Raw genomic sequence first — 26,174 nt, 5'->3', positions numbered from 1 at the left:
CAGCTTGGTCTTCCCATACTGATCTAATTACCAGTGTAGACTCAGGCTTATAGAAGTCATTTTGTACCCACTGGGCCTGACATCTCAGTCATCTTCCTTAGACCATTTAACACTGCATCAAAAGGCTCCTGTATGGTTGTAGGAAGTAGTGATCAAATGAGTCAGTCAGTTAATAACTTCCCAGGGAAGACCACAGGCAGTGTAGTGCAAGCCACAATTACTATGTGCTTAGGGAATATGTATGTACAGTACCACTATGTTTTTCAAACCAAAACTGTACATCGCAAAAGTATTTTCACTTGGTAGGCATGAAATAAATGACACCACAAAGATATAGTTATATGTATATGAAGCACCTACTGTTCTGATGTTTTATTTACCGTCCTCAGACTTCTAAGTAAAACACTTTCAGCTTCAGATCAGTTGGCAGGATCCCACATTTCTGACCATTTTCCAAAAGGAAACAAAAATGCTTTTTAAAAGACAATAAAACAGAACTACAACTTAATAAATACTTTACAAAAATATTGCAGTATTTGTAAACAGCAATAAAAGATGAACCCAATAATAGCTTTTTTTTAACTTGAGTTTGGTTCATGCCTACAAAAATAAAATAATGTGAGCCATATGTACTATATCCATGTAAAACAAGAAGACAAACATTTGTCTGTATCTCCTTTTAAAGAAAGTGCCACATTTCTTAATATTGAACAGTCCCTGAAAAAGTCACAAGCCAAGAGCTACCCTGAATTCCTCCGTTTCCTGTTGGCAACGTCCATTCCAAACACCAGGTAACAGAATGCTAGATCCATATGGTAGGGTTAAGCCTTAAATCTCCCAATTTGCTTCAGTACGGACCAGAACATAGAGTCTCCAAGGACTACGTCCCAAAGCCATCCGTATCACGCTGCAGCTTGCTTTATTTGACTGGACAGCTGCCCAATACTTTTTATTCAGTTGGTCGATTATTTATAGAAACTTGTTGGCTAATTTGATTATGAAGACTGGGGGTTTTATAAAGCCCATGGAGGATCTTTCCTGGATTTCCAACAGACCAACCTTGATATAGATATTAGGCATTGCTTGAACTCAAGGTTTCTATAGGTGACATACACTTAACAGTGCATATAGTTTGTATTAATACATAAAAGGTATGAACACTGAATTTGTTGTAAGAAACTGTATAGAACCAAGCAGCAACACCTTCTGCTCAAATACACAAAGAGCATTATTGAACCGTTGTAATAACCCTGTTCCCAGCAGCCTGTGCTACAAGCACTTCATTTTTCATATGTATCAGTCTCTTTGGGCCAACCTCTAGAATTCTCTTGCTTCCTGAAACTGTTTCAAATAATCATCTTCTGAAGGGTTTTCAGTACATTTTTGACCATTATTTGGTGGTCGAACCTCATTGTATCGACTCCAGTCCCCTTTGCACATAATCCAAGGTAAAATATCCACTTTATAATGAAGTTCTGCTGAAAACTCTACACTGATCAAATTTGGGGTGCCTGCTCCCTTTCCCCTTGTAATTAGTTGCATGCTGTCATCAAAGCAGCAATGCTGTGCAGCTAGAGTGGTGCTCTCCAGAGAGAGCATGGAACGTATGCAGTATCTCGCTGTTGGTTTGTAGATCTCTAGCTTCTCCTTCGGACCGCTAGCATCTTTCCATCGAAAGTCTTTGCGTTTGATCCGATCATATATCTCCGCTGTACTATAGGCCACTTCCGTAGGGTAAGAACAAGGGCAGCTCGGAAGGTCGTTAGCCACTTTATGCATGTACTTTTTGAGGAATTCGCTTTTGCAGTTCATCCATCGCTCACAGCTGTCAGTATCTGAAATAAATACCATATAACAGGTTAGAAAGTGGGACTGGTGTAACACCCAACAAATCTTGCATTGACTCAATGTAAAACTCAAAGTACTAAATCTACTAAGTATCAGTTCTGTTAATGTTTTTCAGTTGGTCTTTTGGGCCACTTAGTTTGAGCATTTTAAGAAAAGAAGTGGCAGTCCCTTTGGTTTGTGCCTGATGAACTACTGAACTTTAAAGTGATCTCACAACTCAAAACAATCACCCGCTTACTGGCCAACACTAGACACAATGAGCCAGCACGGGACAAATAATCACATATTCCAAAATTCTGTATCGCCTGCAAATTGGCACCGGAATTAATGCACATGCATTTCCTGTGCCTTAGCACTTTTTTTGGAAACTGTATTCAATTCTCCCACACAAGCTGGCCACGTGCCCTGTACCTGGACTGAGAGAGCAGAGTAGCACAGCCACTATGTCTGGCCACATCACATCTGGGGGTGTATTTATCAACAGTGGAGACAAACTTTACCGGTGATGTGGTTCATAGCACCCAATCAGATCTTTGTTTTCTAACTTGAAGGTCAAATCAAATCTAATTGTGATTGGTCACAATGAGCAACATCACCAGTGATGTTTGTCTCCATTGTTATTAAATACACCCCTTGGTGGGCAGATCCCCCCCCCCCCCCCCCCAGAGTTTATCGCCAAGGATCATATTCTGGATTCCTTCGCACATGATTAGTGATGAGCAAATGTTTTCGCCAGGCATGGATTCGCAGTGAATTTGCGTATTTTGCAATTGGTGAATTGTTTTGCAATTTTTTTTTTTTGTCGTGTGTCAAAAAAAAAGGGGCGGTCACATCAAAAAAGCGTGGGCGAAAAAAAGTAGATGCGGGCGACAAAAAATGCATTTCGCAAATTTTTCGCCGTTTTACAAATTTTTGGGCCATTTCGCAAATTTTATGGCGAAGCGAAATGGGACAGATTTGCTCATCACTACACATGATCCTTATCTGTGATTAAACTGAAAGCCTGACATGGCACCAACCATACGGTTTTCTCAGGCCAATTACGGGGACACTTTTACAAAAAAAGTGCTATATCTGCACCCCCTACTATCTATTGGGCTGGTACAGCAAGATATCAGTAGCTGTGCGACATTTATGATCACGCAATGTTCTTTGTAGATGACCCCTGCGCCAGCAGGAAAATATTTAAACCAAACCCTTAACACGTCTTTCACACACAATGGCCTTTTTATCTGTAATTTTCATGCAAAATGCTAAACTATAAAAATCTGGAGAACATTTACGGAGCTGAACTCAATAATCCAAATTATGTAAATAACACTCACCGACACCAAACAGCTTTGTAGCATTGAAATCCTCGTTCCCTGCCAGAAGGCTGACTTCAGTGGCTGCTGTTCTGAACGTGTCTTCGATTCCTGCGGAGAGGGGGGAAAGGAAGCACGCTAATAAATGGCAGATACGGCAGCCTTTGATAAAGATATTTGGAACAGGAGGCGGCACAGATTGAACGTTACATGCAAAAGCAATTTGTGCAACTATCTGCAGGTGCCAGCTTAGAGCGTTGGGCAGATCAAAGCAGGTGGTAACCGAGAGGCTTGGTTATGGGGCGGCTGTGTTAATGGAATCATCACGTAATTCTCTTTTTATAAACCCATTTCATTGTTTGAAATACTCATTCTTTATACAGATTTGTCGTTTGGGGTAGGGGGGCTGGATCAGATCTTATTTGCACACTGTTCTTGGAGAATAAGGCATTGACTAACCACAACATCAGAGACTGGCACTTACTGGATAGGGAAACTTACTGCGGCGAGTTCCTTGCTTCATTAATTACGAAGCTTTGTCCCATTTTAATTGAATTTACTCCAGTGTTTAAGGAAAGACGGCACCAGAACAAAGAATACGCATTTAATTGCTCTAATATATTGCTCTACTTAACTGTACCCAGCCATCACCGCTGCGAGTGCAAGAATTCGCCAAAGACAGCAGTGCGTGTATTAGAATTTAAAAAAAATATAGAAAAAATAAAGATCTTAAACAGATTTCCTGCGAACCATAAAATTTATACTTACTGTAAATGAATTGTGCTGGAAATGGCAGCTTTGTTATAAGTATAGAGACCACACAGAAATGTAATTACCAACACCTCATTGGCTATGAAACGCTACACTATTTCTAGTCAAACACCCAAAAGTGCCAAAATAAATTTAAAACGGATTAAGGGGTAAGAAATAAAATAGTACAATATATTTTAAGTGCCGTATGCTTCCCAAGTTAAAACCCCCTCTCAAAAAGGCTTGAGGGCTTGATAAGGCCTGGGGGGCAGGCAGAAATCTGTTGCTGCTACTTGTACGGGTAAGGGATCTATTATCTGGAAACCATTAATCTATAAAGCTACAAAATACATCACATATACATCCCACAGAGCCCTATCCAAACAAACCATTTATTTATTTATCCTTTGCCTTTTTTCTGTAACAAAACAATTTACATGTAAAATTTTATGTTTCCCAGGAGCAGTAGTGGGGGCCAAAGTCACATGGGCAAACAAGGCAGCAGCCAATCCAGGGCCGTTTAAGGGTCTTACACACTGGGGTTTTTATATGCATTAATTGCATTTGGTATGCATTTTAGGCTTGATATTGCCTAGGGCAACTCTCATTCGCCTCTACGTAAACTCGCAAGCTTTTAGATGCCGAAGTTTTACATTCAAGTTTTTGGTGATTTTTTGCACTTATTAAATATTGGACATTCAAGTTTTTGAAACGTGATTTAAATATTGGGAGATTTAGCGCAAGAAAAACTTGAAATCATGAGATGAATTTGAATGTTAATAAATCACTCCGTGTGTTAAGGTGGTCATACAATGAAAGATCTTCTCATTTGCAGAGGTCAATAAAGAAGTAGATCTTTCCCCTGATATGCTGACCATAAGGTGGGCAATATCAGATTGATCATATCAAATTGACGGGATGTATGCCCAAAGGTCTCGCCCTGGAGGGATTTTTAATCCCCCCCCATCTTGCTGACTTTCAGACAGATATAGCTCAGGGAGTGGCAGCACCCCTGATCTTGCCATTATGTTCTGGGGCATTTTTTCTGCCATATGTTCTGGGTTTTATACTAGTCCTAGGATACTGGGAAGGAATTCATGTAGAAAACATCTTAAATTAGTCTCCCCAAATAAAGGAAAACTGCCTTCCACCTATGATTGCAACTGCAAAAAATGCTTCCCTCACAACTTCATTACTTGGTGGGGGGGGAAGAAAAGGAGACCTGGAGTAGGTTAATATGGTGTCTATTCCAGGCTTTCTTCAATGTCAGCGCTGCCATTACAATGAATAGTTGATCATGACAACCAAGTCAATACCATGGAACAAGTTAGACGTAGCCCATAAGAAGCTCTCACCTGGACAGCTTGGCATATCACAAGTCCTTGACTCTGTTGCTGTGCAGGCGTAGCCACAGGATCGCGTACGCTTTTGGTTGCCACTACCGCAGGTCACACTGCACACAGACCAACTGCTCCAATCTCCCTCACCATCTACATACTCTATAAAGGGAACATCAGAAATCTAATTATATAGATAGAATATTTAATATAAATCCAATTAGCAGGAAAAATGTTTACTTATCAACCCAACAGATGGTGGAAAACGAGAAAGAAAAGAAAAAAAACAAATCCCCCCCTGCCAGGGGGGCTTCACGTGTCTGATCTAGTCAGCAATACTAATGCACAGCCAACTGCCCATGCACCAAATGGAGAAGAAGGGGCGGGCACCAGGGTTCTAATGCACAGTATAAAGTTACACTTTACAAAACCCATTTTTTTTTACAATTTTGACACCATTTTTTTCATAAATAGTGCAGTAACCCATAGCAAAGATTTGCTAAAGATTAGGGTTTTCCTTTATTGCTCCACCATGCCTTGGCCCTTACACCAGGGCTCTATAACAAACAGCCAGAGGTGACCCTAGATGGCGTCTCTAGTCAACCGTCTGAATCAGATGGACGCTCACTGCTATTGGCCCTTTCGCTCACTCCTCTAGAAATATAAATACCTCAGAGTCATGTGAGCTTACCATACTCGGGCTGTTCCTTTGTATCAAATGTGCGGTGGCTGGGCACTTGTCTGTTCCATCCGCCCAGAGGGTTTAAGAAGTTGCTGTCCTCAGTAGTGCTGTCATACTTGTAATCCTGGTCCCCGTAATTCACACGGGGCAAAGTTGCTGACCTCTGCCACCAGCTTCTCCAGTCAGGTGATGGAACTGGCCAGCTGGGCATGTTCTCCTTTTGCATTTCATTTTCCGGCTCCGAGTCAGGTCCATTAACCACTTCAATAGTGACCTGGAATATTTCCAAAGAAAATAAGAGATTCTTATTTCCAAGGTTGCAAGTAGCTGTACACAAATTCTAATTAACTTTTTTTTTCTTATAATCAGTTTAAATATACATTATTACAAGCGAGAACCCTATTTAGTTCCACACAAGTAAAACAATAAAATATGCAGGAGTGACCCCCCCCAATGCCGCCATCAGCGTGCCCTTGCAGTGCATTATTGTATGGGGTGATTCCATTGTGTTGACAGAGTTTATTCGTATTTTCTCAAAGTATTAATAAGTGGCTGATTATCACAAATAAAGATACGCCAGTGTATCAAATAAAGGGTTATTCTGTTTTGGTTCGTGGGTTTCAAATATCCCTGCCAAAAGGCCAGTGGCCCCTTTTTCCCTGAATTTAACTGATAAAGGGGGGAATGCAATAAAAGTCGGTAACGGAAAAATTATTTGCAGTGCGAAAATGTATGCCTCTGTGTGAATAAATCTGCCTTAGTGCAAATTTAATATGGGCTTTGCAGAAACTGTTTAGCGACCGCTTCCATTGTTTGCGACAGCGCGCAGTGTATGTAATAAAAGTTCTACATGAATTTGCTCCCAAAGAGAATGCCACCTTTAGGAATGCCTTAAAAAGTTTGCTAGTAATTCAAATTTGCAGTGCAATACCAGTCTAATGATCATTATTACACTGCATAATACAAATTTTTATTCTTATTTGTGCACTTTTTTTCCCTGTTTCAGACTTCCGACTCCAAAAGAGTCTCACAACTACAGATTGTTGTTAGTGACCATTCTCATTATAAGGTAATATTATTAGGGAAAGTTTGCTTCTGGAGATATGTCAAAATGATGTATATATCCATATAAAGGTACAATGCCAGAGATAGATTTACTTTATACAGGTCATGGAACAATGAGCAAACTTCAAAATATCCTTTCATTTCCACTAGGGGGGTGCATTGTCCTTTATAATAACAGTAATTAAATACTATATGTTAATAATCATTTTAATTTAAGCATATTAATAAGCATTTCCAAGGTATTTCTGGCTTGTAGCCCTAGGGCAGTGGTACACGGGGAGATCAGTCGCCCACAATGCCATCCCACCCCTGTAATGTCCTGCAGTCGCCTGAGGAGCTACTAACAGCAGCTACTTGTCACAGCTACTAAAACAGACAATACTGATCATGTACTGATAATTGTCTCTATGTGTGTTTTATCAGAGGCAATTCCCAGTATTATCTATGGCAGGGGATTTTCTGGCATTTAGTAGCCGTGAAAGAGTAGCTGCTACTAGTAGCCCTGTGTGTCTTCACCCTTAAGAGCTGTGACACGCGGGGAGATTAGTCGCGGCGCGACTAACCTCTGTTATCGCGGGTGACTAATCTCCCTGCAATGTCACCCCACCGGCTAAAATGTAAATCGCAAGTGGGATGGCATACGCGGCGCCGCGATTTTCCTAAGTCGCCTGAAGTTTCCTCTCAAGGCAACTTCGGCAAATCGTGGCGCGACTAATCTCCCTGTGTGTCACAGCGCAAAGGTTTATGGAACATGCAGCTAATGTAATAGGTGTTTATCAGTATTAGTATGAGCGCCTCTATTTCTCCAAGAGCTGTGGAAACACCAAACCAGTATATTTTTAAGTCTGAAGGATACATAGATTTGCTAATACATCTTAGTGAGCATTCCTGCTCATATATTTTTTAATAGAAACTTCTTGCACTGCTAGCAGACTGACATTCATATGTTCCAGTTTATCTTGACAGAGAAAGGTGAAATCACCATGAACTGAGTGACTTCTAAAAACTGTGTGCAATGCTGATTCCGTGGCCAAACCCCCTTTATTCTCCCTGCTCTATAAATTAACCTAATTAGAGAAATGAAAGGCATTACCCAAATAACAGTTTGCATTACTTAAAGATAGGAAATTGCATTCAAAACAAGACAGTAAAATGATTAACATCTGTATTTGGAGCGAGTCTGTAGCATTTGGTCCTTCTGCAAACATTTCTTGGCTCCCGGCCTGCCCACATGTGGGGCTCTGACTGGCCACGCTGGTTATTTCTGTGACTATGCAAACATAAAGGGTAACGATGCAACCAACGGAACTATATCAATGCGCATTGAAAACACTCCGTAACAGAGTATTTAGTGATTATAATCGTTTAATTAATAAGCACATGATTCTAAAGGGCTTTTATATTATCCCTACTATATATTAAACCTACTTACTGCAATATTCCTTTAAAGTAGAACTTATACAGGTACTTGATCTGTTATCCAGAATGCCCGGGACCTGGGGTTTTCCAGATAACGGGTCTGTAATTTGGATTTCCATATCTTAACTCTACTAAAAAATCATTTAAACATTAAATAAACCCATTAGAATTGTTTTGCCTCCAATAAGGATTAATTAAATCTTAGTTGGGATTAAGCACAATTATTATTATTACTACTGAGAAAAGGGAAATACATTTGAAAAATGTGATTTACATAAAATAAAATCTATGGGAGACAGATTTCCCTTAATTATGAGCTTTCTGGATAATGGGTTTCTGGATAATGGATCCCATGCCTGTAAAAAGTTTGGAACAGTTCAGAGTACGTAATAAAGCTATTTTCCCAATTTACAGTTCCCCATAAGACTGTTGTGAATAAGTCTATTGGGCATGAATGTGATGGTATTCAAATAAAGTAGTTCTAATATATATGGATACATTTCAATATTCAGTGTCTATCTCTCCTACTGTTAGAGATGGTTTTTTTCCCTAAAGGTGCAAGAATTTCTAGCAGATGTACTAGGCACACTTCACGATTTCTGACTGTACAAATCAGAGGTCATGGTTGAGCTGAACCATAAACAACAGAATTGGAGAGTGACGGTTACAGTAAAACACCCCCCTCGCCCCTCATCTTTCCAGATTCCTATAAAAAAGATCTTAAATTGTCCAGGGACCACCAGTGGATTTGTTTAGTAATGTGTGGGGCTGCATTAGGTGGCAAATGTTACTACAGGAGCCCATTAAGCTGACTCACGGCTTCTTGGTGGATTCTTCAATAACAGGAGAGCAGCTGTTCCAGCCTCAGCATTTACACTAAGCCGTCAGCTGGACATTTTGACAACTAATAGCCAGATAAGAAATAAGAGAAACTGCCAAGCTCAGCTTTGCTAATACAAATAAATTACGCAGTTTTCCCTCACAATTGCTCCTTTGCAGCCAAAAAGAGCAGCTATGCACTTTAAGCAGACGCAAAGGACCTGTGATAATTGGTCCTACACCAAGGTCTTTCAGGCCGAATAGAAGTAAACAAGTTGCCTGTGTGCATGATGGGGGCTCTATGACTTTGGGAATTCCTAGATTAAGGACATCAGTGGCAGGTAAACAGCTTCATAGCTACTCCTCTGCCTTCCTCTCTGGGAGACGGCTATGGGATGCACACAATCCTCTAGGTCACCATAGCTATGTCTTATTTATTGTCAGAATGCTTACATTAGGCATTTGGCAATTCTTGATCTCTTTCCAAAGAATCTTAAGTAGATGTTTTAGAAACATGACCGATCCGTTCCGCAAAATTTCCTGGTAAGGAAACATTGTTATGAAACCAACCAACCCCCCAGCAAAGAAGAGCGATACCATGAGTATGTGTGAGAATGCACTGTACTTCTACTAGTTATTTAAGAGCAGTCATAGCCGCAAACAGACAAGGACTTGGCAGGGGGCTGCTTATAGGGTGAGATGGTAAAATGGTAGACGTAATTGACAAGATGATGCACAGTAGGAGTGAGACACGACAGTGTGTGGGCAGAACTAGGAATGGACTAACGGCTCAGGAACCACACACAGCGCTAAGAGCCCTAGACAATTGGTATTTGCTTGTAAATTCCAGAGAATTCATGGTAAAACAGAGCTTCCATATATGTTCAGCAGCTCCCAAAATAAATGCATCAAAGTGATACTTAAAGGGCACCTATCACCCCTATATTGTTTCTCCCACCAGAGGTAAAAAATAGTTCATTCACTGCTCCTACGTCAGGCACATGTGCATAGTAAGTGAGCGGGGAGATTCACGTGTGCGCCAACCAATATGGCTACCCGCACTGGGTGCAGTAGCCCAGCACTGGGATTTTTTTTTTTTTTTTAAACCAATTGTTTTCCCGAAGCAAGGGCTAGTTCTATTAGCCCAATCCTCTGGTGGGGGATACAAGTTATGCTGAAGGACTGGACTATTAAAAGCCACCAGAGAGGCAAAGCTTGGTTAGAGTTTTATGCTGTAAAAGACAAAAAAAAAAAATATATATACCTGAATATTGGGATTTTGACCATTAATATCAGCTTTGGAGAGGTCAGGAAAATTGGGAAGATCCAGCAGAAACGATCCTGTCCCGTCTCGTTGCAGCGACGTATGGCCACTTGTCATGAGGCGATGTTTAGGAAAAGATCTCCGTGCCGCCTCATCAAGATACTCCTGCCTTTCTGATGGGTTGAACGAAAAGCGATCAGAAGATTGTTCATTCTGCGGAATTACATAGAAATGATATTAGGAAACTGTAAAATGTATAAGCTGTAAGGCGCAACAACAAAGCTTTTAGGGGTGTGGTCTTCCTGCTACATGGGCATATTTATGAAATTGTGAGTTTAGAGCTTAATACACAGAAACTCACCCATGTTCTATTCATTCTTATGGGATTTTTAGAAGCATATTTATCAATGGGTGAAAGTTAGAACTCACCATTTAATAAATACACTTTTAAAAATCCTTTAGGAATGAATAGAACGTGGGTGAGTTTCTAAACTCACATTTTCATAAATCTGCCCCTAAAAGACAACCATAAAATAAAATTCTGTATGAAGTATACAGTGGCTAAGTTCCAGTTCCGTACTTGGTGACTATAGTTCTGACAATTAAACAATTTTCAATTCTAATGATCATCATTGAAAATCCCAGCAGCCAAAGGACACAAGTACTATATGGGGGAGACTGCTGACTGGAATGCTAATGCTGCATTCCCCCATTGCCCTTTTTCTATTTGTAATCCAACCACTATGCCCCCCATTCTCCATTTCTATTCTAATCGAGCCTGTAAACCCCCATTCCCTTTCATTTCTAATCCATACTAGTCCATACCAACCTGGTTGGTGTACTGTCAAGGATATATATTATTTGGAAAGTGTTACATACGCATTCGTTTTATGATGCTAAATCCAACAACAGTCCCTTATTTTTAAGAAGTGTGTTGCTTTAAAAACCCGAGGCCACAAACCAGCCCATTTGCACCACAAAGTGTAAGATCGTGAGTAGGCTCCAAAGGGCTCTCCTAACGCAACAAACATCACATCACATTAGCAATTCTTAATTTTACATTTTAACTCTTTTGAAACATGACCTTTAAATGCATTTCATGTTTGCAGAGCTATCACGCATTGGATGTTTTTAATCAAATGCCTTCTCCAAGTGTAAATGCCGAAACCTAGACACTGGAGACTTGTACTCGGAGCCAAGCTGCAAATGCTTTCCTCATTTGTTTAACTTTGGAAAGGGCTGGAAGTAGGATGTTAAATTATGTAGAAGAAAGCCGCTGTAACATACACACTAAAGCCCCCGAACAAGTCGAACAATAACAAGAGTATGAACCACTGACCCAAGTCCAGGAGAAATATGATCACCCCCCCCCCCCCTTCCCATTTGAAAAACATGAAAAATTTGATATCCCCAAGGATGGTATGGTCGTTAACAGCTTAAAAAGAGTTGCACAGATATTGGGAATAGGTTTGCCTGGGGAGAGGTGGAGAAGCTGAACAGAATCAGACGCAGGCTATTTTCCCACTAAGCGTGTATAATTGCTTCCTCCGCGCTGTCAGGTCCTGTCAAAAGCTATGACAAATATCCCATGCCAGTTCACATGTTCATTTTGTAAATAAACAGTCTGAGTTTGACAGAAACTGCCTCATTACCAATTGGCTACATATATTTCCATAGTATGACTCTTTAAAGAAGTAATGTTGGTAACATAACATATTTCAGAATCCCAAAGATAGGGGGGGGGGGTCCTAATGATGGGATCTACTGTGCCTTAAACACTAAAAACATTTAAATATTAAAATACATGATAGTACATTGTTATATCCAGGGTAGGACTAACCTATCAGAGAACCCGAGGGACCAGCCAAGCCACCTTTCCTTATTTCTGGCATAGGTCAGTATTTCTCCTATTATATTTAGCACTGTCAACATCTAATTGTTGCACAAGTGGGCCCATGACGTCAGGTTTTGCCCTCAATATGAATTTATGCAGTTATCCTCAAATACAAGGGACAGTATGACCATTAGAGATAAAAAAAAGCAAATCCATGAAAAAAAAGAAGAATTGCATCTCAATATAGGACTATGTAATTCAGAGCTTTCTGGATAATGGGTTTCTAAACCTGTATTGTACTGTTCAACAGTGAGCCATATAAATGGAAAATAAGCAGGGTTGAGCTGGCCATTGTCATGGTCTACACCATGTCTGGTAACGAGCTGACTTGGACATTGGTGCTATATTTGTGCAGATGGGTGCACAGCTTCAAACTCCACTGGAACTTGCTATGTGGGGGATGAAGGAATAAATAAATTACTGCAAAAATATCTGATCACCTACATACTTTGAGCCTGCTAGAAGCAGCTATTATTCATTTCATTAGAAATCAACTTGTCTAGAGTTTAATGGTTCCAAGTGCCTGTGAAGTTAAGGTTCTTGTCACTTTGAGCTCTGAATAGCACCTTCTCTTCACATGTCTATGAGACATGTCATTACGGAATGCTCTAACAGAGTTCCGCCAAATGTGTTCCAGAAAGATGCAGAAAAACTGGGTGGTGATGACAGAAATAAATGATCAAAGGCAATTACCAGAATAGGACAGTCATTTATTAGCCGCATATTGTCCCACAAATAACTTGTTTTAGCGGTGGATTTACTGTAAACTGCACGTGTGTGTGTTTTATTTGGCATCCTGACTTGACTGAATGATGAATTTGTTATCATGAGCGAGATCAGCAAGTGGAGCCGGGGTCATGCCTAGTCATCTGTGAACATCTTCAAAGCCATCGTTTGTGAAACAATGCAACATGCTGAACTCCCAGATTGCTGCAACACCTGTGGAGATTTGAATCCGGAGGAGCTGAATTTGTGAAAAAATATCTAGTGAAAAGTACAGAAAACCTACCTAGTTTGGGTGATACACTGGCTTCTGGGAAGAGGGGCCAAGAACAGGTACGTTCTGAGGTTCTTGAACAGCCCTGAAACGCTCAGAACATGAGATATTCTAGGCCTAGTACATAGAGGCAATGCAGAAGATCACTTTAGGCACTTTCACTTTTTTTTTGGGGGGGGGGGGTAGGTTCTGACACAAATATGACTTCAGAGAACATTCAAGGGGAATTTGATTTTCCAGGTGCTTCTTGACATTAACCTAACAAATAGGAAACAAAGTTTCACTCAGGAAAACCATACAATCTTCAAGTCATCAGTTAATTGTAATGACCAAGTCAGTAGGCTATGGGGGTCTCCCTAATCAATATCTGATCTTGGCTCATTCAGATATCATTCTAGTAGCTAGAAAATCCTTTTGGCTGAGGAACAGCCACAGGGCAAGAACCACTGGAGCAGTTCAGCCGCCCGCAATAGATCTCTGCTCTTGCAGCTGACAAACCGCTCCGAAAAGGCTTTCCACTGGCAACAACAGGAGTCACCGGTGGAAAGCCCTTCGCGTCGCTTCTGTAATCTGAAGTTTTGTGAAGTTTCCTCCTGCAGGCAACAACATGCAACTTCAGAAAGCAGAGATCTATCACAGGCAATAAACACTCCGTGGGTTCTTAGCCCAAAGGCCCGTATTGGGGAGCCACCTAGCTAGCCGTTTCAGGTCAGTGATAGACAAATTAACATTAGGTAGTTTTTTTTCCTGAAAAGGTGGCAACCCAAGGTCTGCACGGGCCCTACATATCCTACAATCTTCTGGCCTAGACTTGCTGGCTTTTCAAGCTTTTGTTTTTACATACGTCAATTATTTTGTCATTGAGGTAATTATTTCCTACAGAGAACTTTCCCAAGCAGATCTTTGATGTGAAAGAAACACCGTACTTGGCAGCCAAACCTTTCAGGAGGCAGAACTGAACGATCTGTGGGGGTCTGTTTTGCAGATCTGACCCATTTCTTGGAAGTTCTAACAGATATTCTTTGTTGCTATTCATCTTGCCTTGACTTCCATTTATGACTGTTGCAAAGTGATTGCAAATTAAATGGTGTTAGGTATATAAGACTAAACTATTTTTACATCCTCAGATGGAAGAGCCCATTTTGCTAAAGTCAGACAGAACTACAGTTACAGCTTGAAGCCCTAGAATATTTGCAAACTCCTAGAATTTGAACCCACACTGGGGAACAAGACGATGAACAGCAAGATGTGTTTGGCTTTTAATAATGCACAGCATCAATTTAAGTTCACTTAGACTTGGAAACATACAGTTTGACTGTGGGCAACTCCTTTAAGGGCAATGGATCATTAGGAACTTCATAGCATTTTGCTGCCTAACTGATCAGTACCTAGATGGGTTGCAACCTGTTCGGTCTTGCTGGGCAGGCAATGATGACCCAGACAGTCTGGTTTTCGAAAGGGCGTTTGGGTCAAAATTGACTGCCCGGCTTCCCAAATTAGTAAATCTGGATAGGACTATCCTTAAATAAGGTGACAATTGGGCAGTCGCCACGTCATCATACCCCTACCCCTTATGGCACAGCCCCACCCTGCCCTGTGATGTCACAGCCCTGCCCCATGACATCACAGTCAACCCACTGCCCATAGTTTCAGAAGACAAAAGGTGGCAACTCTAATACATTGACAGATTTAAGCTGCCAATTCAGGCCTTTAGACCAATTTGGCAGATTATCTGGCCATGTATTGGCAGACAGGCCTACCTGACCCATATCTGCCCAAAAATCGCCTTTGCTCATTGATGTGGTCCTCACTCTAAGGGCTCTGGCACACGAGGGAGTTTAGTCACCTGCAACAAATCACCCTTGTTGCGGGCAACTAAACTCCCCAATATGACATCCTATGGGCGAAAATGTAAAATCGCCGGTGGGATGGCATACACGGTGGCGCGATTTGCGGAAATCGCCGAAGTTGCCTCGAGAGGCAGCTTCGGCAATCGTGCCGCCGCATATGCCATCCCACCGGCGATCTCCCCATGTACCAGAGCCCTAAAGGCTCCTATTATTGTTGTAATCCTATCATTTAGCCCTAGGACAAAACAATCAGTTTAGCCCGATATCAGCTTTCTTTAGGTGGGCATCGTAGTGGCTTTTATAGTATATGGCTAGCTTCATAGAAATGAATGGGAAAGAAGAGTAACCCAAGTCCCAACTCCATGGATCTTCTTATCACGGCGAGGGCTCTAAATCCCACCTATGCCATCGCCATATGCAAAACCATTTATTTGTTACGTGATCACAAGCAAAACTTGCATTAACCAGCCAAATTAAAAGTCTCTTACCCAAGTGATCATAATATATATTTTATATCAGGGCTGTCGAGCTTGAGGCCCATGGGCCAAATGTGGCCCCCAAAGGATTTTTAGGACCCCAGTCTGCTTACAGGCTCCACAGACTTCAGTGTGTGACATCATCATTTTAATTAAATCTGGCCCTCGGATTGGCTAACTACATGTAATATGCTAGACAGCACGGTTATATATTTTATATGTATATATAATAAACCCATTTATAAAATGCCAAACCAGGGCTGTTCAACCTAGTTGCTAATGGACAGCATGTTAGACACTGCTAATGTGTACATTGAAAATATCCAACTGTTAAATAGTACAAGACATATACTGTATAATAACCCTTTTTTCCTTATGGGTCCCTCTGGTGCTGAGTGAGGGAGGAGGGTCAATGCCCAACCCTAAAACCCTAGGTATAAAGAGAACTTGTAGAAATAAGGGACAGCACGTTCCATTCCACAGATATGTATATTTGTATATTTTTATCTGGCCTGGTGGTCAGGGAGAATATCATCAAAGGAAGTCGCCTTAATGAAAGGACTGCTAAGAAAAAAAGCAGAAGGTTGAGGTGAAGGTTAATTGGAAGCGGTTTGAAAATGGTGCAAAAAGAAAAGAAAGAAAAAGTCAGCACAGAATGCGATATAGATGGAGCTGGAATGAGTTTACAATGTGTGTTAATATAGTGGATGGGAAAGCAAGTCGGCAGCTTTAGCCCATGCTAATGGATTATGATAGCTACACAAGGAAGCGTTTGTGTGACTAAAGCCCCGTATCTTAAAGGATGGTAAGCAATTAGCTTGCACCATATTGCAGGAATTATTGTGGATACTATACATGATGCATAGACAGGCCAACTATATGCAGATAACTACAGCAGTGCTCTTCCCATGGTAGATCTTGACAGAAGAGCATCTCTCAACGTAGGCCCAACATTGGTAATGTCTGGGAACCCCCGCCTTGTGGGAAGTTTTATGCCCTTGCAAAAGGTGCAGGAGCTATACAGTTCCACCAGATTTACAAAGATGGAGAATGCTTATGTAATAGTGTTGCTGAACCTGGAGAGCTGGGGAAGATTAAATCAAGATGATGAAGCACCCATTGGTGCAAAACGCGTTAGGAGAGTGGGTACCATGAGGCACTGGGATGTACCTTTCCACTGTTTGGTATAGTATGGTTTTGTTTTATTTGAATTTGTTTGTTTAAATTTTGAGCCATTAAATGCTATTTTATCTCACTGAAATACTGGTTGTCTGAAGATTAAATCAAGCATGTTGCTTTAAGAATATATCCCCAAAGGTGGCCATGCACAGGCTGGTTTTAGCTGCAGATTCGGACCTATTCGGTAGCTTGTCTGCCCCTGACAGGTCTACCCAACCTATATTGGGCCTAAAATCGTCTAGATCTGGATCGGGCAGGTTTGATTTTCATGTCGGATTTGGGGGCAGCTTTGGCTCGCTGATGAAGTCCTCATTCAGACAGTCCATAATAGCAGCTGTTTTAATTTGAACAATTGGCCAGATAAGGTGGGAATATCAGGACAAGATCTTACCATGTATGGCCACCTTTAGGTTGCTGGACTGCAATAAATACAAGGTGGTTCAGCAGCAGTGTTTCCGCCCCCTTTAAACACCTTGCACAGGCTAACCAATTATAGATTTTAAAGGAGGGTGGGAGGGGGGAATGTGAAGAGTGAAGTGACATCTAGGAAGTGCTGAATGTAAAATGAAAGGAAGTGCCTGCCGAGCCTTTAGGCCTGAAGCATGGAGGCAGGTAATACACAACTGACAGCTCAGATTTTAAATACATTTATAACAGGTATGGCTGTTTTAATTAAAATAAATTTGGGTTTCAGATTTAATTTGCAAAATGCTTTTTTATGTGTGAGTATTTTTTTTCACCTATGGATTTAATATTTGTTGCAAATCTGTAAATGGGTGGAAAAAAAGGAAACAAGATTTTTGCAGCAAAGAAAACCATTCTACCACAAAAGAACAAATGCAATGATAATAAATCTACCTTGAGCATTTTATGATCACCCAACACCTGCTTTCAAGTGCAATAACATGCGCTAAATTGTAATAATATGTAACAGCTGGAAGATTCTGAAAATGGTTTTAATAATGCTCAGGAAATGGTATCGACCCAAATCTGCGTATTCTGCAGGAGTAAATGGAGGTAAATAGCCAAAGGGGGAGGAAATCTTTAACACTTCCAAGTGTCTCACTGGAGTCCAACTGGTATGCGCTGAAACAGTTGCTTAATAACCACTGCCGACACAGCAGCACAATGGCTTTACCTGATAAAGGACACAGCACACAATATTGTTCTTGGTTTGTGTTTGCGGGGATTTAACTTAGTAAATACATTGAAAGATGTTTACATAATTACTAAACTCTGCAACAAAGAACCTCTATTCATACTGGTGTCACTGGGCTGTTGTAGGAGACGCAGATACAGAAGCCCTATGACAAACATCTCCCAAACTTGCCTCGTTAAGGTGGCCATATACAGACTAATAATAGGTGTGGACGGACTGAGTCGGCAGCTACACTGGGTCTTGGCCTCCCCTAACAGCAATGGGTATTCATTTGAGAAGCCTCCGCTGGACACAGCTTCTTCTGAATGAGATATATATACCAGTTATAGATAATTATAGTTTTTCTCAGGCAACCACAACAGTACAATGATCTGTAGAGGAGATAGCCTTGCCTGACCTTGGGGAACTATGGTACGGCGTGGTGAGATGGCAATGCCAGGAATGATCAACAAACCTAAGGGTACTTTCCAACTTAAACCAAGGCAATCATCAGAGATAAAGCAAATCCTCATCCCTACATATGTTTTCCCTTTAGGAAAGATAAGGCATTGCCGGCATTCCAGCGGCACGTACGTAAAACAGTGATGAAATGAATGGCAATACCTTCAATGGAATATCAACAGACCTGCTATATTCATTATAGAGTGCAGAAAGAAGTCCAGGTATTGCGATATCAAATATCACACAACACGGCAAACACGGCCTCAGAAAATATGCACTTCAATAGCCCACAGATGTTCACTCCAATCGTCAGGGGAAAAACCATAATCTTTTCAGCAGAAGTATTTGCTTCTCAATGACACTCGCCGCTCTTCATCTTTAAAGTGACATCCTTTTTAAATCGCTTCCCCAGCTGTTCCGCTTTCTAATTTGTTAGGAACAAAGTCAAGTATATGCTACTGGCAGAGCAGTCTAAACGAATATCCCCCTCACCAGACAGAATCAAGTTTGCCCCCACTTATTCTAGTGGTACCTTGAGAACCATGCCTTTTTCCAGTGACAGTACTGTAATCAAGTATTATGCCTTCTTTCTGTCACAATGTGTTATACAATTGGTTTATATATATATTTTTTTATATATTGGTTTTTTATATATTTTTTTTTTACAAGGAAAAAAAATACTAAATGTAGCACCAGGTTCAACTTGATTCATGGAAATCAATTGGAGAATTCCATGCAACACGACAGGGTGGACATGGAAGCTAGATTCCTCATGAGCTGGGTTAGATAAGGCCAGCGTTAAAACATTCATGGTCTGATTCCTTGATGAACTATGGACCTACACAACCTCATATGGGGGAGTGGATACATCCAATCACATTGCTGTTAGATAAATAGCAGATAGATCAGAACACATAAACCCCTTTATCTGGAAGATTAGAAAGTCCCAACTGGTAAGGACCACATGGGCCCATTGGTGTGGTCCACCAGAAGAGTGAGCATTGGCTCTCACTTTAAGACAATTGTTGGATCAAGGCCTAAATGATTGGATCAGCCTAGTTTGGCCCAGCATGTAGTTGGCCAGTTTAGCCAAAGGTCCATTCTAATGGCAACCGCATTAAACAAGTGGATCTTTGGGAGGATGGCTACATTTACACAAGGGTCGAAATGGACAGATAATGTGTGATTTGACCACAATCAATCTAACTATTCTGGTTGTTTGGGCACTATTGGTTCATTATTTCATCTCAACTAAATCAGTCTATATATGGCTAGCTTTAAATCGGTACTGTAGCAAACCAACCCCTGCAGTGCAGCTTTTGTGGCATATTCACAGGCATTTAACTACTGTGAGTAAACTAGCTAAAAGCCAGGACCCAACTGGATGATCTATTGTTCAGCCCACAGGCTTAAAGCTAGATACAAATGGGCAGTTATACTTGTTCCACCCAATGGCTTAGGAAATTTAAAAACATCTAGTTATAGATATAGAACCTTGGGGTTTTCACAAATTGAGCGCTCCATCTGTGGGCAGGGCTTATAAGGGGGAGGTCTCTAACCAAATATAAATGCAAAGCAAGATGAGATCAGCTTTACCATGTAAAGACTAAAAATGAAACACGTATGTTTAAGTTTCCATATTAATGCAGTACCTAATGGGCACTAAAGGGGGAGCCAATCCTGCCCACCATGTGGAACCTGGGGGCTCTGCACCACAAACACATTTCTAACATCCCAACAGCAGAGCAAGTGCACAGAAACTACATATGGAATGTGTGTACAGGTATGGGACTGGTTACCCAGATTGCTTAGGAGAAGGGATCTTTCTGTAATTTAATTCTGTAATCTCCATACTTATAATAAAGTATAATCATATATAATTTAAACATTAAATAAACCCAATAGGATTGTTTTGCCTCAAATAAGGATTCATTATATCTTAGTTGGGATCAAGTGAAAGTACTGATTTATTAAAATTACAATCCCAGTCTATGGCAGATGGCCTAAATTCTGAATAAAAAGGTTTACGGATAACTGATCCCTTACCTGTACTTCCATACAAACTATTAGACTGGAGAGACACTCCAACACTATTCCAATAAAGCACCTTCTCTACAAATGTCAGTGTTTTATACTATATTATATAGTCAGAAATTTCCAAATTTGTCGATTTCAAATTTTGTATATTGAGTAAAAAGAATTACTCATTTGAGTAATCCAAATGATTTCATATCCAAGACATTTCTATTCTGTTTACACAAACACACACATTATCTTTGAAGCAGAAGCTTTGATGGCAATGTTTGACATCAGCTCTTGTATCCGATACATAAACAGACCCATAACCAGTCAGTTATGTCCAGTGGAACATCAGAAAATTCATGAACTGGATCATAAAGCTTTAGGGTAAAGACACACTGGGCTACTTAGTAGCAGCTACTTTTTCAAGGCTACTAAACTCCAGAAAATACCCTGTAATAGACAATACTGAGAACTGCCTCTGCTAAAACAGACATAGATACAATTTTCAGTAAATGTTGAGCATTGTCTATTTTAGTAGCCACGACAAATAGCTGCTACTAGTAACTCTGTGTGTCTTCCTCCCTTAGAAACTGAAGAGTAAATGTAAAAATAAAAACAAATTTAATGTTAATGAACATAATATCTATAGCCTTATAGAACTTTTTCCATATCTGATAATGTTAGAGAGACTCTTTATAATCCCCCATCTCAGATGAACATACTTTACTTAGGAGTAGGACTTCAACATGGTAGGTCAAGAGAAACATATGTAGTTCCTGTCACTCACACTGTATATAATGACCCCTAAGAGAACATTCCACCAAGTGTAGGCATGCAAGGCACGGGATTCGGAGACCAGATAACGGGCGCAGGAGGTTGTTATAGTTCCTCTATGGAAGGAAACAGATTGCCCACATCCTGCTATGCCTCTTAAGAGCCAAGGATATTTAAGGCCAATGGAAAATGCAAGGTTTTCACCCCCAGCTGCACTGCCCACCACTGAATTGAATGGCAATTGCTTGTCACCGCTGGCAACAGACGGTTGCAATGTAAGTTGACACCTTAGAGCAGTGATTGTTGTACTTTCAGTTTATGCCCCATTAGAAGTCCTTTTTGTCAGGGCACCGCTAGCTCATAACAAGGTTACAGAGAGAGGCAAGCATTGGTTTATCAGCCATTTGGCCGTCATTCCAGTAAGACTTATGTCAGCAAAAAAGTGTTCAACCCCAATTTTCCCCCTAATTGGCCTTTCTGGCCCCCCTGTCATTCGCCATTGCTCCACAGGCGAATGACAGGGGGGCCAGAAAGGCATCTTAGGTGACCAACAAACATACCATGGAGTATATGGAGTCTATACCTACAGTTAAAGCAGTCATGTTCATTTAATTCTAGCCATTTTGGCCTCCTAGTGACAGAAGTAGGTCACTGGCTTACACAACGGATCCTTAGTATGTGTCCTTCTTCAGATCTCCTCATGCCTCACATCATCATAGATCTACTGAGTGAGAACTGTGTGGTCCAACCATGGCCACTACTACAAGACCCTAATTGGGCAGATTCTTCTAAAATCAAGGGATCATACAACAGAAGTTAATGTAACTGCCATACATGCAAACCCCTTAAAAGGACCTCTTCCTATCAAGTCCTACAGTCCGCACTAGTCAGCTGCCAACAGAAAGAAGCAGATCAAATGGAAAAATGCAGGCACGCGCACAGCATGCTAAATATATATTTTATATATTTATTATCCAGGGGTATAGAGTGCACACCAGTTCCATTAGTTACTCCCCAGGCATGTTAACAAGAATAGTAGCACAAACACCGTAGTACAATGATTCAATCCCTTTTGGAGTCTCCAGGAAGAGAGTGTAAACAACCAAAAATATGAGCCAAAATGCAGGTTTTCATGGAAACAGATTGACAACCAGACCTACCCCGTATTAATATTACGTTAAACAATTGCTTGTGAGAAGCCCAGTGGGAACAGTGACTGAGTCTGAATAAGCACTGACAGCTCTGTTCCCAGATGCGCCACGTGCAGCGCCGTAGGACACTCTCCCCCATATGTAGTAAAAGGCACCAAAAGTTTGCCAAGGTTCAGTAACCAATTACTACTTTTAAAGTAGTAGTAGTATTTGCTTTTAAACAGGTGACCAGTAAATGCTACCTGCCGATTGGCTGCTATGGGTACTTTATGCTACCTGGGCAAACATAACCCTAAATGTGCCAAAAGAACCCACTTTAGAAAGCGATTTGGCAAAATGGTACAACATGCAAGTACAGTATGAACGCGCGGGCACAACATGCAAGTACAGTATGAACGCGCGGGCACAACATGCAAGTACAGTATGAACGCGCGGGCACAACATGCAAGTACAGTATGAACGCGCGGGCACAACATGCAAGCACTGCATGAACGCGTGGGCACAACATGCAAGCACTGCATGAACGCGTGGGCACAACATGCAAGCACTGCATGAACGCGTGGGCACAACATGCAAGCACTGTATGAACGCGTGGGCACAACATACAAGTACTGTATGAACGCGTGGGCACAACATACAAGCACTGTATGAACGCGTGGGCACAACATACAAGCACTGTATGAACGCGTGGGCACAACATACAAGCACTGTATGAACGCGTGGGCACAACATACAAGCACTGTATGAACGCGTGGGCACAACATACAAGTACTGTATGAATGCATGGGCACCCATCCTTCCGGATTCATTAAGGGCAGGTGTAAGCTCTCATGCCTAAGGGCAATTTCGGATGCATAGGGGGCTATTCCAGCGTATAATACAGACAGCCCCCCTCCCCTTCTCATTATCAGCTCCTGCCCAACAGAGTTTACAAACTCATCATTTCACACTGATATAAATTAAAGGGGAAAGCGGCAGCCCCTGGAGTGACAGACTTATGCCTCCTTTTTATCCCCTGCCAAGCGCCTTTATCTTACGGTCACTCTGCTACCAATATTTGGATTACAGATTCTTGGGGTCTGGCGCTGGCTCTGGGGCAATAAAAGCACCATAAAAAGAATGACTTGCTTGTACCAAAGGCATAAAACCTGACACCGGGGGATACATCTGATAGGTTCAGACGCAACAGCCTAAAACTTTAGTGGCTGGGGCAGAACAGATGGGCTTTAGTATAACGTATCCCAGGCGCGTGTAGGCACTACTACTCTCATGACCTTTTTTGTATCCCATGATTAAAATATTTATTTCCAATGCACCATGTGGGTCTATAGGATGGATAAGGAGTCCATCTGCTAGCACTTAATTGGGGGCTGTACTCTCTACTTGTAGCCCAATTAAAGGAACAGTAAGCCTAAAGTACAGGTAGTGATCTATAAAACTGAAGCTCATATTGAAGTGCAATTTACAGACACATAATGAAAGATATCACAGTTTACACTTTACTAAGACCTGCTTTACTGCAGAGCTGCAATCATCCCACTGCTCTACCACAAATACATACAGTGAAGGCTGAGAGCTGCAGTTGGACTACCCATAGCAGGGTAGCAGATGGAAAACAAAATCAGCACTATATGAGCATAAATACTTCTACCTGGGGGTTAATTATATTATAAATTAATTATAATATTAATTAGCAGACAAAGTAGCACCATGTCCCATTGCAATGAATGAGATGCCCGGGCACTCACCTGTAGTTGGCTGTGGCTGGCATTGGCAGGGCTGGCAGGACCCCCTCTCAGCACAGTGATGTGCAGGGTGAGCAGCAGCAGTCCCAGGAGTAGCAGCAACTCCGCGGCCAGTCGCAACATCCTCTTGATGCGCCCAGCTTTGATAGCCCGCTCACTCGGGCCGCTGGAACCCCCGTTTTCCGGGTCCAAGGGAGCAGGCTGGGCGGAGGAGCCACCGCCACCACCACCGCAGCAGCACCGCGGAGCCACTGCGGGGCAGGAACCGACCAAGATCCAAGGAAAGCTACAGGGGGCGGAGTGGGGTGTCCGCACAGTCCGGGCTGGATCAGCACAGGCAATGGACTCTCCGGAACCGCCGGGTCTGACAACAACTGACCCGAAAATCCGAACTCACAGGGACAGCGGGTAACCCCGGGGTATGGTCACTGGAATAGCCCTTCTACCCCCTAGGGGCAATTCATTGGGCATGGACTGGCAGCAGCTTAATCACTCCGGTTATTCTCATGGGGAACCCCAATGTACAGCTAGGGGTGGGGGGCTCCGGGGTACCCCCGGGAAGGTAGGGGCTCCGGGTACCGCCGGGAAGGTAGGGGGCTCCGGGGTATTCCCGGGAAGGTAAGGGGGCTCCGGGTACCGCCGGGAAGGTAGGGGGCTCCGGGGTAACACTGGGGGGGGGGGGTTCCAGTGGGTAAATGAAGGTAGGGGGCTCCGGGTACCGCCGGGAAGGTAGGGGGCTCCGGGGTATCCCTGGGAAGGTAGGGGGCTCCGGGGTATTCCCGGGAAGGTAGGGGGCTCCGGGTACCGCCGGGAAGGTAGGGGGCTCCGGGGTAACACTGGGGGGGGGGGGTTCCAGTGGGTAAATGAAGGTAGGGGGCTCCGGGGTATTCCCGGGAAGGTAGGGGGCTCCGGGGTATCCCTGGGAAGGTAGGGGGCTCCGGGGTATTCCCGGGAAGGTAGGGGGCTCCGGGTACCGCCGGGAAGGTAGGGGGCTCCGGGGTAACACTGGGGGGGGGGGTTCCAGTGGGTAAATGAAGGTAGGGGGTTGCGCCCCAGGCTGCTGGGCTCCGGGTTTCTTATTGTCCTGGGCTCCGCATGCAGTCCGGGGTGTCTGGGGTCCGGGATGCCGAAGCGAGTAGCTGCGATTCTCTCCGGGGACTCACGTAGAGATCCCTCCAGGTGCTGCTGGGGCTGATCCCATGTTGCGGGGCTGGAAGGGGCTCAGTGGGCTGCTAGCCTGGGCATGGTGTCTCATTCACTTGCCCGCATCAGGCACATCCCGCAGCTCTCGCACTCTGCGATCCGATCTGTATTTCCCGCTGCGATTCTTCGCTTCCACGCCCCCCCACTAGCGAGAGGAGAAATCCGAGAGGAGCAGCCGCGCACCCACTACCCCTGTGCGTCCCAAATGCACCGCTCTCCCCTATAAGCGCCCTGTGTGTCAGCCCTTATAGTGTGCGCTCCCACCCAGAGCCGCTTGTTGTTGGGCTCTTACCCCTCCTCCCAGTGTCATTAAGCCTCCCTCCCCCCCATTCTCCTACAAACTTCTCTCCCCTGTGGAGTGAGCAGCAGCCCAGCCCGGGTTAGTGTACAAACAATCTCCCTTCCACATGGCGAGGGGAGCAGCCAGCCCACTGCCCATCACTGAGGGCTCCTTCCCTCACCCAAGTCTCCTGGGCACAGCCAGGCCAGACTCCCCACTCCCACTGGGAACACAGGTGGTTGTGCCAGTTATAAACATTTATTTGTTTGTTTTGAACCAACACAATCAGACTCTTGTAGAGCCATATCCAGCAGTGCAGCATCATATGGGCAATGGGCAGGGTACCCCACCCCAGGGCACTGCCATGTTGGGCACAAAGTGCAAGTACAGAGAGCATGAAACCTGTTGGTCAGAGTGTCGCTTCCATGGAACATGGGATTAGACTGCTTGCATGGGAACACTGTTCTTACATGGGATTTCCCAGTATGGGAATGTACAGCCACTCACTCACCAAA

The 26,174-nt window shown here is 42.8% G+C and overlaps 1 protein-coding gene across 1 annotated transcript; it reads right to left on the bottom strand.

Annotated features, from left to right (window-relative positions):
- Positions 1-334: 334 nt before the first annotated feature.
- On the bottom strand, positions 335-24,821 carry ism1 (isthmin 1, angiogenesis inhibitor). Its single transcript, XM_002931740.5, has 6 exons — positions 24,180-24,821; positions 10,489-10,701; positions 5,931-6,195; positions 5,258-5,401; positions 3,174-3,263; positions 335-1,835 (listed from the first exon to the last, which is right to left on the bottom strand). The coding sequence occupies exons 1-6, from the start codon at positions 24,297-24,299 to the stop codon at positions 1,318-1,320; spliced, it is 1,350 nt and encodes a 449-aa protein (XP_002931786.1). The 5' UTR covers positions 24,300-24,821; the 3' UTR covers positions 335-1,317.
- Between the last annotated feature and the right edge of the window lie 1,353 nt (positions 24,822-26,174).

The sequence above is a fragment of the Xenopus tropicalis genome, chromosome 5 (genome assembly GCF_000004195.4).
Source record: "Xenopus tropicalis strain Nigerian chromosome 5, UCB_Xtro_10.0, whole genome shotgun sequence".
Lineage (NCBI taxonomy): Eukaryota > Metazoa > Chordata > Amphibia > Anura > Pipidae > Xenopus > Xenopus tropicalis.
The sequence above is the reverse complement of the archived record's forward strand: the minus strand, read 5'-3'. Positions and strand labels throughout refer to the sequence as shown.